This window comes from Cricetulus griseus, chromosome 2, assembly GCF_003668045.3.
Source record: "Cricetulus griseus strain 17A/GY chromosome 2, alternate assembly CriGri-PICRH-1.0, whole genome shotgun sequence".
In the NCBI taxonomy this organism is placed as follows: Eukaryota; Metazoa; Chordata; class Mammalia; order Rodentia; family Cricetidae; genus Cricetulus; species Cricetulus griseus.
Genome location: NC_048595.1, coordinates 198,483,865 through 198,503,427, shown reverse-complemented (window position 1 = coordinate 198,503,427; position 19,563 = coordinate 198,483,865). Strand labels below are relative to the sequence as shown.

Below are 19,563 nucleotides of genomic sequence, written 5' to 3'. Positions count from 1 at the left end.
AGTTGTTGCCACATGGTGTCCCAACAGTTAGGTATATAACAATTTGTGTATCCTTTTTTGAAAGACATTTTTATTGCTGCCATTTTGGTTATTATGAATAAAATGGCAAGCATTCTTGAATGTGCCTTGGGGAAGACATAGGCACTCATCATATATCTTGGTGATATATATGGAGGTAGTATGGCTAAGTCATGTATAGTGTTTAGTCCTAGTAGATACTGAAAAATGTCATTCTTATTTTGTCACCACAAAAGTATGAGAATCACAATACTGCATTAGAAAATTAAGAAATCTTTTAATGTTCTTCATTCAGGAGGTGCTGGATATAGCCCATTCTGTCTTTAAATTACATTCCCTCAATGAGGAATCATCATGTCTTCTTCTTATGTCTTTTGGCCATTTGGATTTCCCCTTTTCATTTTTTATTTCTCTCTCTCTCTCTCTCTCTCTCTCTCTCTCTCTCTCTCTCTCTGTGTGTGTGTGTGTGTGTGTGTGTGTGTCTGTGTGTGTTTCGGCGGGTGTGCATGCACATGCATGCTATGTGTTTGCAAGTATGGAGGCCAGAAGAGAGCTTTGGATCCTGTGGAGTTGGAGTTAAAGACGGTTGTGAGCTGCCTGACATGGGTGCCATTAACTTGAGTCCTCTGAAGAGCAGCAAGCTCCCTTAACTGCTGAGCCAACTCTCCAGGCCTTACATATACTCTTTATGAAGTGACTATTAAGATTTTTATTGGATTTTATTGTTAATTTTCTCTCTGTTTTCAACATCCTTCACATTTCTGGGATATGAGTCTTGTTGGAGATATATATTAAAAATATTTCTTTCTTTTTCATTGTCAATTTTTTGATTTGTGATTTTTCATTTTTTGAGATAGAGATTCATGTAACTCAGACTGGCCTTGAAGTCACTGAAGATGACTTTGGACTTCCCATGTGGTAGATGTGCTCTATTATGCCTGGCTTATGTGGTGCTGGTATTCTAACTCAGAACCTCATATATCTAGATACCTACCTACTCAACTATACTCTCAACCTCCACCTTTTCTTTCTCGTAATATCTTTTCAAAAATACATCTTCTTGCTGGGCGGTGGTGGCGCACGCCTTTAATCCCAGCACTACGGAGACAGACGCAGGCGGATTTCTGTGAGATCAAGGCCAGCCTGGTCTACAAAGCTACACAGAGAACCCCTGTCTCAAAAACACCAAACAACAAACAACAACAACAACGACGATGACAACAACAATACATCTTCTTTATTTTGGTGAAGTCTAACTTACCAGTATTCATTTCCTTTATGATAGTACCTTTAAAATTTTTTTTATTTGAAATTAAAATATCATTGCATCATTTTTTCCTCTCCTTTTCCTCCATCTAGCCCCTTTCATGTACCCCCTTCCCAGTTCATGGCCTCTTTTTCTGTAGTTGTTACATACACATACATACATGCTCATACACATGTCCCCCACATTTCTTAAGTATATGAATATAATCTGCTCAGTCTGTACAATGTTACCTGTATGTGTATGACTGGGACCCTGTGGGATTTACCCCTTCAATGTTGGCATGTTCGTAGGTATTTTCCTTGTTCAGTTCTTGTTTAGGCAGCCATACTGGTAGAGAGTTCATGTGTAGCTTCCCTGAAAGTTTTAGGGGCCAGTCTCACCGCAGAATCTTTTTTCAACAGCACCTGCTTTGCTCTGTTAAAACAACAACAGCAACAATAACAACAAAAACAAAAACCATCACTTTTCCTTTACTTGATTGTCTTGAGGGGTTGCAATGTGAAGGACCTCTGCTGTAGAAAGTCATGCCAATCATATATATGCCTGGGTTCTGGAGGGAGAGCCCTGGCAGATGCTTGGGGGAAGTAGAATATTTATGAAGCATTTCAGGTTTACAGAGCGATTTATCATTCTGTCACATTTGATTCCATGCAGGAGCTCTTTAAGGATTTGCAGGAATTCTTGGTCAGTTTTGGTGCCCAAGGGATTGGGTAGTACACACAGATTCCCTGGGGGCTGTTGCACCTCTACATTTGGATTGCATCACATACCACAGTTAGGAGTTGGACTGTGGTCATGTACTAGCCCTGTAAGTTGCTGGCTGCAATCAGGGGCATAGTTCTTGATTCCAGTCTTGGTTTTCTTGTCTTTTAAATGGGAGTAGTGAGAATGTGCTTACCTCATGCCTAGGTGTTAAGTATAGACTAATTATAGACTACTTAGGCCAGCAGGTGACACACCATGCTGGTCTAAACTGTTGATCTTATATCACAGTTCTACTGGATCACAGTGCTGTGGAACTAGGAAATGTTTCAGTCATAGACCCCATTTCTCTTTCATGGTTTTGTATTTCCCTTCATGTCTTCTCTCCCCTTTCCCTTCCTCCCTCATTTTTTGCTATAAAAAACTGACACATATCCTGAACTTGAACTAAATAGACATGTGGTAAGAGAAAGTTTGAAGGTTTGCTGATATGCAAAGTGTCACATCATGGAAGGTTTTTCTTGTTTTATTTATTTTCCAGAGATATGTTGCTAATCTAGGGGCCTTAAAAAGGTAATTATGAGAAGTTATTGTTTGATTCCAAAATAAAGTTGACCCTATTATCTTGGCTTCTTATGGAAGTCACATGTAGGATTTGCATTAGTATTTTTAATTTAATAAAGGGAAAATATGAATAGTTCAATTGAGAAAGTATAGTGCTTTATCCAGATGTGCATACATGAGGCTGAGAAAATTGTCTGAATTTGGGGAATAGAAGTATAACTAATTGCATTATATCTGGCTTTATTCACCATCTATCTTCTAGGGTGTATCCCCCTACACAAAGGTGGCAAGACCACATGCGGAAAATAATTTGTATTTTGATATATCTTTTCGAAGTGGAAACAAGTCATGTTGACTTCCCTTGTTACTAAGGCCCAATAGCCCTCCCTTTACAGCCTCTGAGTTTTTTCTGAACTTCCTCTTGGTGGCTTTGGGTGGAAATATCACGCCATAGGCCACGATGTTGATGTGACATCTGTGATATCTCTGCACTCTTGGTGTTTGGGTAGCTCTTGAGCTTTCCATTGTTTCTTTGCAGGAAAAGAATTGGAGGTGTGTTGCTGCTTGACTCCCAGTGCAGAGAGGAGGGTGTTAGTACTTGTGGTGCAGGGGAACACAGAAGGACAAGGTGGAGATGGAGTAGGTGCTTCAGGGCATGGGCCCTTAGGCATAACCATACATCAGGATCACCAGGAGAGTTGCTATAAATCTTGATTTCCCAGGCCCAGCCCAGAAGTTCAGCTTCAGTAGGGTGCAGTTGGGCTGGGAATCTACATTTTTTTTTAAAAGATGGATTGTTGGACTTAACCAAGTAGTACCAGCAAACAAAACAAAACAAACAAGTAGAGCAGCACCCAGAGAAGCAAAGCTAGGGGTTTGAGGGCTTTGCAGCAGATTGTAGCTTCTTAGGGTTTGGATTTCAAAAGCACTTTGTGCAAAAAGCAGAGGTGGAAGGGGAACATCAAAGCTGCTCTGCCTCTAGGCCACAGGCTCAGTTCTGTAGAGCCACAGTTGTGAGCACTAATTATCTGGATACATGGGGAGTCTGGCACAAATGGGCTGCTGGAGAGAGATGGGCATTTGAGTCTGAGAAGAGGAGGGAGAACCCTGACCAATGCTGGGGAGAAGACTTAGTCTATCCTTGGACTCACTTTTCTCATATGGTGACAATACCCAGTGTGGCTTCAAGGAATGACTTCCTTCTCAGGAATCAGGGTCCTTAATCCTCACCACCCCCACCTATTCTAGCCCTCATGTTCCCACCCTTCCTGTCAGCCTCCACCTTTCTTGCTTGTGGGGACATCCCCTCACCCCCCTTTCCTCTTCACAGCTCCTTCCACCTCATGCTACTTGAATTCCTGATCTTTGTACTTTCACTGTCACAGCTTTGAAAAGCATAGAGTGGAAGGCATTGAGGGATGGAGAGGAAAAGACATGGCTGTGTGTTTAAATATAATAGGTGTATCCTATTGATTGAACGGAGGGATTGGCATGGATGTGCCTGGTGCCTTGATCCCTGGCTTGGGTGGTTTCAGTACTATACTGAGTGCATGTGGGCACAGACAGCAACTAGACTTTATTTAGGTCTCCACTAGGTGATCTCTCTGTCTTTCAGGATTTCTCAAACTTTGAAGATGAGGGTTCAAAAGAGCTACTCTTAAACTTTAAGAAAAATATTTTTAATTTATTGTTTGATGATCTCATTGAAATCTACTTGCTGTCCACAATAAGCATAGGCATAAGCATATTGCATTTACACAGTGTTTTGATGAATTTCACTCTTGAACCCCCTTCCCCCACTACTTTTCTCTGACATCTTCATGTATCCATTTTAAACTCACTGAGTTGACAGTGCTGTCATTGTGTCCACTTGAACATAGGTAATCTATTGGGGGCCTCATCCTGGGGGTTGGGGGGACTCCTTCCAGCAGCCAGCAGCTGCCAATAACTCCTTAACTAGAGGTGCTAGGATTTTTAAGGGTTGCTGTATTCATTAGCAATTTGATAGATGTTAAATTGTTTCAGCAGAATGCACATATGTTTGGAGGGGAAAAGGTTTGTGGGCAACATGGGGCTGATGCTGACTAAAGAAGTCCTGCCATAAGGAGTGTGTGACTGGCTCATCAAGTCATTTTATTGCCCAGTCTTTTCTGTGAGGAGTGCCAATGTAAAGGAAGCAGAATCTGATGCTGTGGGAACTGTCCTGAGGGCTTATGCTTATTGTGGTAGCCAGTAGATTTCAATGAGAGCATGAAAAGTGAAGGCCTGTGCAGCACCCAGCTTCTGGCATGTGGGTGGTCACTAAAACAATTTACATACATTTCATCCACCTGTAATTACCAAGCCAATTCACTTCATAAAATTTGGTGACAAAGGCAATTTAGAAGCATTGGATTTGTTATTAAGAAATATGAAGCATTCAAAATGGGTATGTCTCTTTTTTATCTAGAGTTAACTCAATTCCCTTTAGGGAATTGCCTCTTAAGTAAAACTCCATGTTAAGCAAATGGGTTACAGTCCAAGGGACAAAGAAGCTCTAAAGGAACCAGGGAGTTAATAATTTGTGTCCTTTACTTCTGTCTCCTGTCTCTCTGAGAGAGACGGGCTAACTGAAAAGGACATGAGGAAGTGTCTATGCCTCTCTCCATGCAGTTGGCTTCAGCATCCTCTTCCTCTGATAAGTGGGCATTTCTCAAATGTTCACTTTTGTCACTATCTCTTCGTGTGGCACTGGGGTCATGTCTATGTCTTTCCTTTCTCTGTAGGTCAGGGGTTATCACCATGCAGGCGTTGTCGGAAGAGGACCGTAGGCTCTGGATGGAAGCCATGGATGGCCGGGAACCTGTAAGTAACAATTCAGGGAAGTGGAACAATAAAGTCCCAGAGTACTGAGCTGCTTCCCTACTGAGAGGTTTTTGCTTTTGCTCTAAAGCTTTGACTCTTTGAAACCAATGTCCCAAGGGCATTTTTTTATTTGCAGATTGATGTTTGTAGATATACTGCAGTTGCGTGTGTGTGTGTGTGTGTGTGTGTGTGTGTGTGTGTGTGTGTGTGTGTGTGTGTGTGTGTATGTGTGTGTGTGGTTCCCAAGTTTTGGCCTTGGCTCCTAAGGTAAAAGTTCTGTGTGATAGTATAGGAGGTTCCATCTCCTATAGACATGGGTGTATTGTTTCTGGACCTCTTAGAAGAGGTAGAGTAGCCTGGATTACTGGATGGATATTGATCATATGTTGCCTTCACAAAGTAGGCTGCAAAGCATGAACCCAGCTGCTTTTAAAGGGATGCACAGTTGTAAAGGTATACATAAGCGGCACAGTGTTTTATCACTGTCATCTGATTAGGGCTCCCATTGCTATGGTGATTCACATCTCATGGTAAGCAGTGGGACATTATCAGGGTAGATGGAAGCAGTTAAGCCTGGCGACGTGATCTGTGCTCCCATTTCAGAGATGCTGGCCTCATCAGGGTTTTGTGATCTTGTGGTTGTTATGCAACCTGTGACATGTAAAACCCATTTGAGAACCCTGGGGTAAGTCCCATTACAGTCCTTTTTATCTTGATGCTGAGAATCTCAACTACAATGCTTTAATATTAAGGTCACAAAAATCCTAAGAGTAGAGTATAGCTGTTTCATTATAAAAGATAAAAAGGTTCTACAGGTGAAAAGGCATGATTCAAAGGGGGAAATGTGTGCTGGATAAGGCAGATCATGGCTTCTGTTGTCTAGAGAACACTGTGAATCAAGCCTTTGCCCCTTGCAGATGATCTCAGTTTATTAGTGGCTCCCTGATAGTCTATGTTGGTGGGATGATCTGGCAATATAAAGGAATGTGCTGTTCTACCCAGCTATATTATATAAACACAGGACTCAACCTAGTCAACAAAACACAGGTAATAACTAGGGTTTCTATACCTTTAAATGATATATATCCATTTTAATTAACTACTTAAAGGTGAGGCAAAGTTAGATAAATTATAATGCAAAAACTGTTTAATCTGAATTCTTTTTTTAGGCCAAAACATAAGAAACCCTCATTTTTTCCTGTATGCATTGTTATTCATAGAAACACCCCCAAGAGTAGGTGCACCTTTATCCCTGTAGGATGTCACAGATTTGCCATTTCACCTCAGAGACCCTTAAAAAGAGCTTCTTGGAAGCCTTCATCTTTGCTGGCATCATCCACCATCAACTGAGCATCGTGTGTGTGTGTGTGTGTGTGTGTGTGTGTGTGTGTGTGTGTGTGTGTGTTTGACAGGATTTAATATCTTAAAATCTACTTATTTCTTAGTGATTTAGAGAATAGGTGTTGTGATTCATTTTATAGATGAGAAAACAGGTTTAGAGGGATTAACCAAATTCACTGCAAGCTTCACAGATAATACATGGCTATCTTTGTAGAGGGCAGGCCAGGATGCTATACATTGAAGAGACTTAAAGTGTAGTGGCACATGTGGATTAAAGTGTGTGTGTCTGTCAGAGCTCTCACCTGCTCACACCCAGCATGACTCTTTTGCTATTCGGACCCATGGTTTCCTGGGTTGTTCTGTCATTGCCCTGATCCAGCATGAAAATGGAGTTGGAAGCATCCACAGAAAGCATTGTGAAGTACTTAGAGGTCACTTGCTGCTCCCATTAGTAAACACGAAGTGGCTGTACCTGTCCTCAGATGAGAATGGAGAAATCCAGATGCATGTAGGCAACCATTGGCCCTGCCAGCCAGTACCCAGTGCACTTCTAGAAACAAGAGGAAGAAGGATGTTGTGAGTGTCTGGCAGTCTCCATTGTAGTGATATAGCTCAAGTCCATCCCTAAATGTGTTTAGGTTTCATCTCTAATATAGATGCATTTCAGACTAAGGATTCATGCTCAGTTACTTCAGCAGTACTCACTTTCTCTGACTCACTTGAATGACTCCCCAAACTCAGAATAGGAAATCCCTGGAGTGAAAAATCCCATTGTTGCATGATATCCTTGGTATGAGTTAAACAAAAATAAAATAAAGCAACTATAAAAACACATTTCTCACTGCTCCAAGCTCAATTTCTAATACTGCCTCACTACCATTTTAAGCCTCCTCTTCTCCTCCTTCCTACCACTCAATACTTGTTATGGCACCTACTCACCCCTTCAGTCTTCCCAAAGGTTAGCAGCTGTCCTGTGCAGATGGAAAGTATACTCTTGAAAATAAGCATCTTTTTTCTTCAGAATGTACACATTAATAACAAGTCTAAACACAGGATGATTCTTTCTCTAAACATTCTATAAACCTGTTGCCTCAGAGGAACGCATAATGTATGTTGGAAACTACCCCTCTGTGTGCTTTCCAGTGTCCTAAAGGGAAAGATAAATACAGACAAATGAGGACTACATAATTGACAGTAACATGAGGTGTAATTTTGTCTCCCACTGCTGAGAGCATAGTAGACAATTAGCAGCTCCATTTTAATCACCTCCTCCCTAATTAGTTAAATATGTCCCCTTGGGAGTTTTGGCTTTGTCTAGTTGGCTTTTCCTCAAGCTAATCTTAGAGCAATTCCCTAATATTGGGGAAATTTTATTACATTAAAGAGACATAAATATGGACACCTGCTGGCTATAATATTACTCAGTATTATAATATTTTGGAGATGGTGCTTGGGAATTATCGTTTCTATTCTTTTTGTTCTTTCATTGTTCAGTAACATCTTAGAATGACTGAGGAGGGGCATCTAAATAAACTACAACTTAGTTGATTTTTTAACATGATATTGTTAAATAGTCACACTTTATCCTAAAGACATGTTGAATATTTTCATGGTATTGATGGACATGTGATAGAGGAAGACATTGGAACTGTATTTCAACATTAAACATGATTTTATAAGCAGATCAATGAGATTTTTTGAATTCAAGTGAATTAAAACTTGCTTGAGAAAAACTGTGTTTGTTAGGTGGTGTAACTGAAAATGCTACAGTGCAGTATTTTTTTTTTTTTTTGCCCATTTGAATCAGTTACATAATGTTTTGAGCTGGCTTCTTTTCTCCTAGCTTTATTTTCTAATGTATTCTTTCCACATACAGCAAGAGGCTTCCTAACTACTCCAGGCTTATACCTTATGTCAGGCATATATCACCATCATCATTATATTTATCATTTTCATTTTCTGAGACAGATATACTGAAAAGAAAAATATAAAATTGCTGTGTTTTCATATACATGGTTATCTATGTAGGAAATGCCAAGTAGTATAAACACAAACAAAATCAAGCCCCCAAATAAGCACTTAGAGCTAGATGGTAAGTTCTCCAAGACAGCAGGGTATTAGATGCTTTCTCTACCCTTTGTCATATTTCTATAACCTAGCAATAAGCAAATGGTATCTAGAGTTAAAAACACATTGTAGTCACTGACCCCCATATAATGCTTAGGCACATATATACATAAACGCTGGAGAGTGTTGGTGGAAGAGGAGCTGGGTAGATGCAGAGGCTTCTACTTGTAAAGAGGTCAGTTCTCTCCAAATCGATTTGTAGGTTTAATGCAATTCCTACCAAGACTTCGGCAAAATTTCTTTGCAAATTATATATAAATGTGCAGAAACTAGAGGAGCTGAAGCAATTTTGAGAAAAGAATGAAGTAAAAGTAATTATTCTACTCTAAGACTTCTTTTATAGCAACAATAATCAAGACATTATATTGACAGAGGATAGACAACTGGATCAATGGAACAGAATGAAACCCAGAAATAGACTCATATGCCCAATTGATTTTAGACAGAAGTGCAAAAGCAATTTAATGAAGGAAAATGAGGTTTTTATTTTTGTTTTTTTTAAAAAAAACAAAAACAAATAGTGCTTTTTAAAAGTAATGCACACCATGGGCAAAAACCAGACACCTCAACTTGAGTCTTGTATATTACATAAAATAAATTCAAAGTGAAACATAGATTTATGTATAAAATGTAAAACTATGAGACTTTTAGAAGCTGGGTGGTGGTGGCACACACCTTTAATCCCAGTACTTGGGAGGCAGAGGCGGATGGAGCTCTGTAAGTTCTAGGCCAGCCTGGTCTACAGAGTTTCAGGACAGGCTCCAAAGCTACAGAAAACCCTGTCTCAACCCCCTCTTTTAGATGCAATGTGAATTTTCATAAAATTTGATGGGGGGGGGAAGAGGATAATTTTTTTTCTTTACCACACTTAAAGCTTTGCTTTTGTATGTGCAAGATCCTGTTGGGAAGAAGAAAAGAGAATCTCTAGAGTGGATGAAAATGTTTGCCAGTCATTTTTCTGTTAAAGGGCCTACATATACAAATATAAAAAGAACTCTTAAAACAGTTAAACACCCAATTAGGATATAGATAAAAGGCACAAAGAGCCATTTTAAAATGAAGTTATAGGGGCTGAAGAAAAGGCTCAGTTAAGAGCACCCCTGTTCTTGCAAAGGACCAGATTTGGTTCCTAGCACCCATTGTAGGAAGCTCACAACTGCTCAGAACTCTAGCTTTGGACATCTGATGGCCTCATCTGGCCTCCACAGGCATCTGAGTTATTCACACACACACATAAATAAAAACAAAATAACTCTTAAAATGAAGTTATATAAATTACATAAAAGCACACAATAAGATGTTCCATATCATTCCTCATTAGAGAAATACAAATGAAAACCATAGTGTGTGGAAGTCATTACAGAAAACCATAACCAACCAAAATGCAGAGCTGTGGAATTCAGTCCCAACAGATACATCTACAGTACAATTCCCAAATCTAAGGCTCAGGCAACATTGCAGAAGAGTATGTGGAAAGATTGTAGGAGTCAGAGGATCAGGGAGTTTTCTGTGAGATGGTGTCTCCTGTGAATGTTGGAAGCTACCCCATAAATTCTTACAAACATAACTACCTAAACACGAGCTACAAGGATGACCATAACAGGTATGCTAAAATGGATGGGGAAACCCTGGTGGCCTCAACTCTACACAGAGAACTACAAGCAACTAAGAAATGCTAAGAGTGGAGAACATCTGCCTCTGTCTCTCAAGTGCCAGGATTAAAGGTGTGTACTACCACTGCCTCCATGGCTGACTAATATGGCTAGCTTTGCACTCTGATCTTCAGGCAAGCTTTATTTGTTAGATCATAAACAAAATATCATCACATGTGCATATATGTATATAACAACAATTAATGCAAAAAGAAGCTATCATTTTGAAAGAGATCAAGAAGAGTGTATATAGGAGGGTTTAGAAGGAGGGAAATGATGATGTAATTCTATTGTAATGGCAAAAATAATAGAATAAAAAACCACAGTGTGTTTGCTGTCAATAAACTCCCTATATGAAAGATTCAAGTTTACAGTAGTAAAGAAAAGAAATGACTGTGGGGATCTGTAGGAAGTTGGTCCACTTATATACTGCTGGTGGGAGTATAAAATGAAACAATTACTTGGGAAAGTTACTAGGCAGCTTCTAATAAACTAAATATACCCTTACCATAAGACCCACCCATTGCTCTGAGACATTTTCCCCAGAGAAATGAAAGTATGATACACATAAATCTGTACACATATTTTAGTAGTAGCTTTGTTCATGATAGCTCCAAACTAGAAATAACTCAAGTGCTTTTCCTGGTTAAGGAGTTACAAAAGCTGCTACATTCATAGAGTAGACTATTTTCTTGCTGTAGACAGAAGCAAACTTGTGATACCTCTTCACCAGCTGAATGCACTCCAGAGTCAACTGAGAGAGCCAGTCTGGGAATGGATATGCAGTGTATGCTTCCATCGAAGTAACAGAGAAATGGAGAATAAAGTTCCCAGGGAATGAGGACAGAAGGGGTAACACAATTCTGTATTGTGACTCTGGTAGTTCTATGAAATTATGTCAATGTATATTTGTCTACTTCTAAATAGTTTGGCGTGTGTGTGCACATACACAAATGTATGCAAAACCTGGTGAAGTATGAATGGGGTATGTAACAGAGAATACTGTGGGACTAATGATCACTTCTGTTTTTGATGCTGTAGTGGTTATAGGAAGTACTATTATGGGGGGGTGAATAAAATATTCATAGGATACTTTGGAGTTTCCTATCATTCTCAAACAACAACAAAAGGAAACTTAGCAGAATTAGCCAATCACATAAAGTTTTAAAACTATTTTTTGAAATTTATGTTTACTAAGTCTAGCTTGACAAGTCATAGAATCGCCATTGCAGCCATATGTTTTCATTTTACTGTGCTGTGTCCATTGTTTAAAGTGTGACAATATGTCACTTTCTTCATTAACTTGGACATGGAAGTTCGAGTGGTGGCTCACAACTGGAATTCCCACACTCTGGCTGATTCAGGAAGATTGCTGAAGGTTCAAGGCCAGACTGAGATCTACAGTGAGTTCTGTCTTCAGCTTGAGCTATAGTATGAGACCATGTCTCAAGACGATCAAGAAACAAAGCAAGCAAAAACATTTATCATAGAGATCTTCCTTCAAGCCTTGTAAATACTATAGCTCAGAGAAACTTCAGACAGTAAATCTCCTTTTGCCAGTTTCCTCATCCCTAGAGCTGCTCCTCCTTCTCTGTGTGTATTGTGGCTAAGCATGTTTGCTAAAAGCAAGCAGCTTAGAGTCACTATAGTCACCATCGGGTCTAAAGTACCTTTCTGTGGAAAGACAGCTCAGGGGATCACAAGGCTTTCCAGAGCCATGGAGCTTGGGTCTGCCCCTGCAGATTTTGTTCTCATATATTCCCTTCACTATCAGCAGTGATTTAGTCTGGGACTGCTTGCAGTATGCCCTTATTTAGAGGTATTAGTTCTCTTTCACATCTCAAGAATTCTCTAATTTGCTATTTCCACTTTGGGCTAAGGAGATGGCTCTGTGGTTATGAGCAGCTGTTCTCTAAGTGAACCTGTGTTTGATTTCTAGATCCCACATAGTGGCTCACAAACATCTGTAATTCTAGCTCCAGGAGATCTGACATTGTTTGCTGACCTCCCCAGGCAAGCACACAATATATATTTATACATGCAGGCAAAATACTCAGACATGTAAAATAAGTGAAACACCACACACACACACACACACACACACACACACACACACACACACACACACACACACTTGCTATCTTTATGACCGAGTATTTGAAGGTTGGCAGATGACAGAATTAATAGGATATTAGATTTAAAAGGTAAGGAGTGGGTAGTGTGGCATCTATGATTGTGCATAAATCTGTATATTAAATTTAAACACGTAAAATGTTCGCTTCTACAGATACAGATGAAAAATAGCCAGGTATTGGTAATCCTCGTAGCTGTGAAACAGAAAGAAGCCCATGTGTAGGTCAGTGTCAGTCATTTATGGAAAATGGAGCATTACTTAAGAAGGATGGGAACGACCATGTGGTAGTGGCAGTGCACACCTGTAATCCCAGCACTTGGGAGGCAGAGGTGGCAGAGTTCGAGGCCAGCCTGGTCTATAGGTGAGTTCCAGGACAGCCATTGCTGCACAGGGAAACCCTGTCTCAACAAAACAAAACAAGACAAAACAAACCTGAAGGCTAGGTAGTTTGTGATCTTGGATAGATAATACAAGTTCCCCTGATATGTGCTATCTATACTCTGGAACAAACATGACTGAGTTACTAGAGAGACACAATTGACTCTATCCCTACTTAAGTGGAGTTGGCTCCTGTTATGGCTGCTGGAAGACGAAGGAAAAACCACTCCACCTATAAAAGACAGTACTGTTCCAGTTTATGTCAATTTTAAAGAAATTCCCTACTTTAGCTTTTGTGAACATGTCACCAAACGGAGTGTGCTACTTTGCAGTGCTGTGCCAAAGCCCTAACTTATGGCCTTTCAAAAAATTGTTAGGATCTGTGGGCTGTTGCCCTGCTTCTTATGCTCATGTCTAAGGGTTGAGACAAACTGTCTCTATGCAGCCCTGGCTATCTCTGTGTAGAACAGGCTGGCCTTGAATTCAGAGATCTAGCTGTGTCTGCCTCCCAAGTGCTGGGATTAAAGGCATGTAGGAGTGTACTTTTGCAGAGGGGCCTTAAATACAATCAGAAAAAAGTTGACTACTCCCGTAACATTCATGACACTATCACACACATGGGCATATCTTGCCATGCCAGACATTATTGTAGTTTACAGGGTTCACAGGTGAGTAAGACTATTGATGTCTCCTCTCTTCCCTCCCCCTACATTTTTTGGATGTCTTTAGGATACCCCCGATCAACAACCCTAAGAGAGTTATCACACACCTGGCACTAGGCTTTTTATTGGGCAACCTGTAGCTTCTGGGACTAGTATAATACCCTGTGTGGGTAACTCCAATTAAACTCATGTGTATGTACACATATATGTACATACATATCTATACATGTATATGCATAGGTGTATATAAATATATGTATGTGTATATACACCTATGCATAGACACATATATGTATTGCATATATATATATATGTATATATATACATACATATATATATATATATATATATATATATATATATGAGAAGCCTGTAAAATGGTAGGTGTTACATATTGCTTTTAATGTTAGTTATCCCTCTCCCACTCCTCCTCTCATTACACTCCCACTCCCTCTCCTTCCCTTACCCTCTTACCCCTCTTCCCACTTAAGCCTCCTTCTCCATTATTCCCCCTTTCCTGTTCATATCACTTGTGTTCTGTTTTGTATGTTTTTTTTTTTTTTTTACATAGTTCTATTAAGCGTTTAGTTTATTACTGCAGCAAACTTACCCATTTTTGGCATTCATTTTTTCCAGATTTTTATTACAAACAATGATGTAATGAGTGCCTTCCGCACATTTCACTAATTACTTATTTTAGCACTTTTTTTTTTTGTAGGATACCTACACATCAAATGGAATTGCTAGGACTGATTGCAAATATATTTTAATAGATATTGCCAAATTATTCCCCATGTTATTGCCAAATTAGTCTCTTTATCATAGTCCGATTCGTGCTTCAGCTATATAGCGCCATATAAACATAAAGTGTGAGTCATGCTGTAAAAGTGTTTAATTCCTTTTTCAAATTTCTAAGCTAGAATTGGCACACATCAGTTCTCTCAGCTCTGCCTTCAAAGCCCAGGACTCGGTGCTAGCTTTCCCACTGGCCCTCTCTTGGCTCGTCAAGCTTTCCTATTTGTTTTGACAGGTATGTCTTCTTCCTAGCATCCACACTTGTTGCTGAGGTTTGGAGTCATTAATGAGGGTGCTGTTGCAGTCAAATGGGTGCATCTTGTATTTTACCTGAGCTGTGGTTCTCTTAGCACAATCTGAAGTTGGACCCATGGGCCGTCTGCACTTGTGTGCTCTGGCAAGTCAGTATTCTGCTGGGCTGTCCAAAGGTCTCAAAGTCCTTTAAATCTAAGTCCTTTTGGGGAAAAGAAGTAATCCCTTATCAAGGAGTTGCTGTTGCTGTTGTGCCTCATGACTAGAAGAGCTCTCAGTCCCTGATACCCCATGACATGTGACCCATCAGTGTTTCTACCCTGTGTTCCATCCTATAGAAAGCATGGAAGATGCTGCCAATGTTTATCACCTCTGTAGGAGAGCTGTTGTTCTGTCCACCCCTGTTTGCTAACTTTACATCCAATTTGTATACTCTGTATTACACCCAATTTGTATACTCTGTATTACATCCAATTTGTATACTCTGTATGTTCCTTCCTCTGAGTTTGTGACTTAAGCTAACTATTGTCCAGCCTTTTTTGATAGGGACACCATGAATGAGGGAGGCTGTTACTCTGAAGGTTTCTGTCAAATTCTTCATTTGAATTCAGGTTCAGGCTCATATAACAGTTCCCTGTTTTGCTTCCTATATCTGGAAGATGACATCTTGGCAAACCGAGAAGTTATTGGAGGCTCTGGCTGTGTGTGTACGTGTATGTTTTCAGTAGCACATTAAAAAGTTAAAACATTTTTCATTTTAAAATCTTTTGAGACTTAAGTATAACCAAGAATTCCAGAGCATTCTTTACTTAGATAGGCCTAATGTTATAGTCTTATATAATGACAGTGTAATTATGAACGCAGGAAATTAATATTAATACAATATTATTATATATTTAAAAACTTTTAGTTATCTGACTAATTCATGTCTTTACTTTCTTGTCTGCTGTCCAATCCAAGATAACACATTGCTTTTAATCATCATGTTACCTTAATTTTATTGTACCCTTGTTGTGTGACTTCCCCTAGGGATATCTGTATAAACACTTATTCATGACAGATAGAGCATAGACTAATGACCAAAGAAACAATTCCACCCAACTCTGTCTTAGTGATCCTGTGACTTTATTGGGCTAACTTACAGAAGTGTTGGTGAGGGGTGTCCTAGTTTGTGTTTGGTTGCTGTGATAAATACTATGATCAAAAGCAACTTGGGGAGGAAAGGATTATGTTGGACTTACAGGAACTCAAGAAAGGAACTGAAGCAGAGACTATAGAGACTAAGCAAGCTGTCTACTAGCTTGCTTCCTTTGGCTTGCATGGATACTTCCATATATAGCCCAAATCCACCCGCCTAGGAAGGTCACAGCTTATAGTGCGCTGGGCCCTCATACATCAACTGGCTGATAAGAAAATGCTATCAGACATGCTCACAGGCCAATTTGATGTAGACAGTTAGTCACCTGAAGTTCCCTCTCCCCAAATGACTCTGACAAAAATATCCAGCACAAGGGGTTGCTTATAGCTGTACAGGTGACTCAGTGAGAACTGCATCACTAGAAGCCCACCCTTCATGGATGACAACTCATGGAGTTGTATCTGAGATGCTCTCAGCTCAACTTTCAGCTAGCTCTGCTGAAGAAGCATTTCCTCTCCCCAGATTGTGCTTCCTGCTTGTACAGTGACAATGGTGAGAGGCTTTAAAATCTTTTTGAGCTTCCTGCATCTCTGGAGTTTCATTAGCTTTCCAAGTTTTATGAGATCCCCTACCCCCAAAAGGGTGTATTTCAATTCTGAGGAAATAGCAGTACAATAATGCTTGGACCAGTTAGAAGCTCAGCCTTTGAAAGGAACATTACCACTAGCTGATGTTCGTCGGGGTTTTGGACAGTATCTTGTGTCCTCATCTATACTCACTCCTAGGTAACAATGTGCACCTTTGCACAATCAGGACAGTCAGGATTCTCTGTCTCCCAAAAGCTCTCTGTTACACATTCCATCTCAGGTTCATAGATTTTCTTTTAGAACATCTTCTTTCCTTATAGTGTATTTACCTCTTTTAAAAACACATTTTAATTTTTGACACACAATCTTGCACATTTTGGGAGAACAGTGTGATATTTTGATACATGCATAGTTGTTCCTAATGGTCACATCAGCATGATTGATATCGCCGTCACCTCAGACATTTATCATTTCTTGGGTTAGGAACATTCAAAGCCCCCTCTACTACCTCTTTTGAAATACTCAGTTAATTGGTGTGAGCCATAGTTGTCCTGCAGTGCTATAGAACATCAAAAGTTATTCCTGCTCTAAAGCTGTTCTCCTGAATCCAGCTGTTCCCTTAAAACATTGGTCTTCTACCTGTCTGTCCATACCATGTGCTCAGCTTGTGGAGTTTTCTGTGTTTACTGTATACATAGTAGTATTGGTTTAGAGACACCTGAATTCATAGATACTAGACAGTCTGTGTGTGGTCCATCATCTAGCTGTGGCACCACTGACTGTTGGCATCCTTGCAGATGTCACAGGAGTGGTTCATGACATGGAGGTTATTGTTGCCTTAGTTAGCTTCAGTTTTTCTCCTTCTGTGTGAAAGGCCATTGATGAAAAAGTGACTGTGATCACTTAAAGAATGGTCAATCTAGATTTTCTGTCATTTTCTCTTGTATTCTAAAAGCTCAAGAGTAGTCATATTTCGTAGTGATCAAATTAAAAGTGGTATTTTAAGCAGTGTGTTGACAGAAGAGCTGGAATCGTTGTGAATAATAAAAAGTCAGTAAATTAGGTTGTTTGCTTTTTTGGTGAGGTGTGGAACAAGATAAGTATTTTAAAAACATGTTTGGGATTGCTGAATTGGTTTCAAATATGGTTCTGCCAGAATGGCTCCCAGTACCAGTTATCACACTCTTATTAGTTTTGTTCCAGAAATCCTGCCCCACAGCCATAGAAGAAAACACCAGAGCCAGTAAACACATCCTGGAAACAAAGTCATTTCCTACTATGATTTTAAAGGCTCTTCCTTAAGAGATTTTTAAAAACCTATGAAATATCAACAGTAGACTGCTTAAACAAAACCTGAACAATGACATCGCCAGTTGACATGCCAGTGTGAATGGGGACATCACATGGGGCTCCATCCCTGGATGAAGAGCTACAGCAATTAAAAACCTTGGAGAGGGGGAGAAGCCGTCTTCCTCAGAGATGAGCACGATAAGTGGTTATCCAATCCCAAGTGGTCATCCCTAAAACTTTATACATACAAGCAATACTAAATGGACTCCGAAAGTTGCATTTACATATTTATTCACACACATGCACTTGTATACTCAAATGTATGTGTGACAATAGTTAATGAATAAAAGACCATGTTTTTGAAAGGGAGGGGATCATAGAAGAGCAAGGGGGAAATTATGTAGTTATATTTTAACAAAAATAAGATATTTTTAAAGAGAAGAAAGGGAGTTCTCCTTTGTGCTTATCCAGAAAACAGTGCAGATGTGCGGTCCGGTGTTCACAGCCAACAGAAGGGCGGGACTTCAGCCCTTAGCTCTTAGCTAGCCACCATTGCTCCCACACACTGTGTGGTCCTGACCCGTTGCCCAGAAACTTGAGGTTTTTCCCTACTCATTACCTCTTTATTTTTAAAAGCAAAGAAGGCAAGGAAGGGGGTGGACCAGAAACTAAGTAGAAACTCCTCTAGCCAGAATATACCGTTTCACAGAAATTGTTAGTTACTTTTATTTTCACTATAAACCTTATAAGCTCAGTTAAGAGTACAGAAATCCATGTTGTTAGGGCAGATCAATACAGATTTATCGGGGTGGTAGTATGGCAGTGGTGCCTAAAGTCTCAGTATATATAGCAATTCTGGTCTCAAGTTCACTAACTAGCCTCAAGTTTTTGGGAATTGCCCCTGTTCTGCTCTCCTAGTGCCTAGGTTACAAGCATGGGCAGTCTGCCTGGCTTAGGGGACTTTTTAGCTTTGTTTCTTGGAATTCTTTCATGAAGTGAAGGCTCTCTTTCTTCTGGAGTTGTTGGCCAGGTCAGATATTAAGATGAATGCCATCCTCTTTGACGATCTCTCTACCTAGTTTACATTTTTTCTTGTTAACATCCTGGGAAGATGTCAAGGTGCTGAGGGCAGGGACTGGACTTGTCCTTTATGTCTTATGTGTTCTCTGTTTGTGGGACTTAGCAGAGTGCTGTGAGGTACCCATGGCACTCTCTGCACCCTGAGTTAACCTAAGTGAGAAGGCTTCTGCTAGTTAGTCTTGAGCTGAAATCCTTTGTTAAACATCTTCTTGCCATAATTGGGCTGCTCTAAATATAAACCCATGGAGGCAAGCGTTCGCCTTGCTTGGTCTTCACCAGATCTCCACATTGCCCAGGACTTCTGCCTTGTTTCTTGGGATTCATGGTAGTGATAGCCAAGCGTGCTGCCCCTCTCAGTTCAAAAGGTTTATACGGGCTAAGGATCAGGAATTGGTTAAGATCTTTCCAGTGTTCTGTAATAAACACCATGACCAAAAGCAGCTTTGGGAAGAAAAGGCTTATTTCATCTCACAGCTTATATTTGGGGTCATGATGGGAAGGGAGGCAGGAACTAAATCAGGGCAGGAACCTCGAAGCTGGAGCTGAAGCATAGGGCATGGAGGAGTGCTTCTGACTGCCTTGCTGTTCAGGCTCATGTGCAGCCACTTTTCTTTATCTCCCAGGACCCAGAGATGGCACTGCCCACAGTAAGCTGGGCACTGCCACATCAGTCATTAACCAAGCAATTGCACCACAGGCTAGTCTGAAGGAGGCATTTTCTCATTTGAGGCT

General features: G+C 40.2%; 1 protein-coding gene across 1 annotated transcript in view; it reads left to right on the top strand.

Moving 5' to 3' along the window:
• Arhgap26 (Rho GTPase activating protein 26) overlaps nucleotides 1–19,563 on the top strand; it is a 271,702-nt gene that overhangs the window by 38,643 nt on the left and 213,496 nt on the right. The window contains exon 11 of the mRNA XM_035438736.1: nucleotides 5,317–5,395. Within this exon, the coding sequence (XP_035294627.1) occupies nucleotides 5,317–5,395 (79 nt within the window). The remainder of the gene's footprint in view (nucleotides 1–5,316; nucleotides 5,396–19,563) is intronic.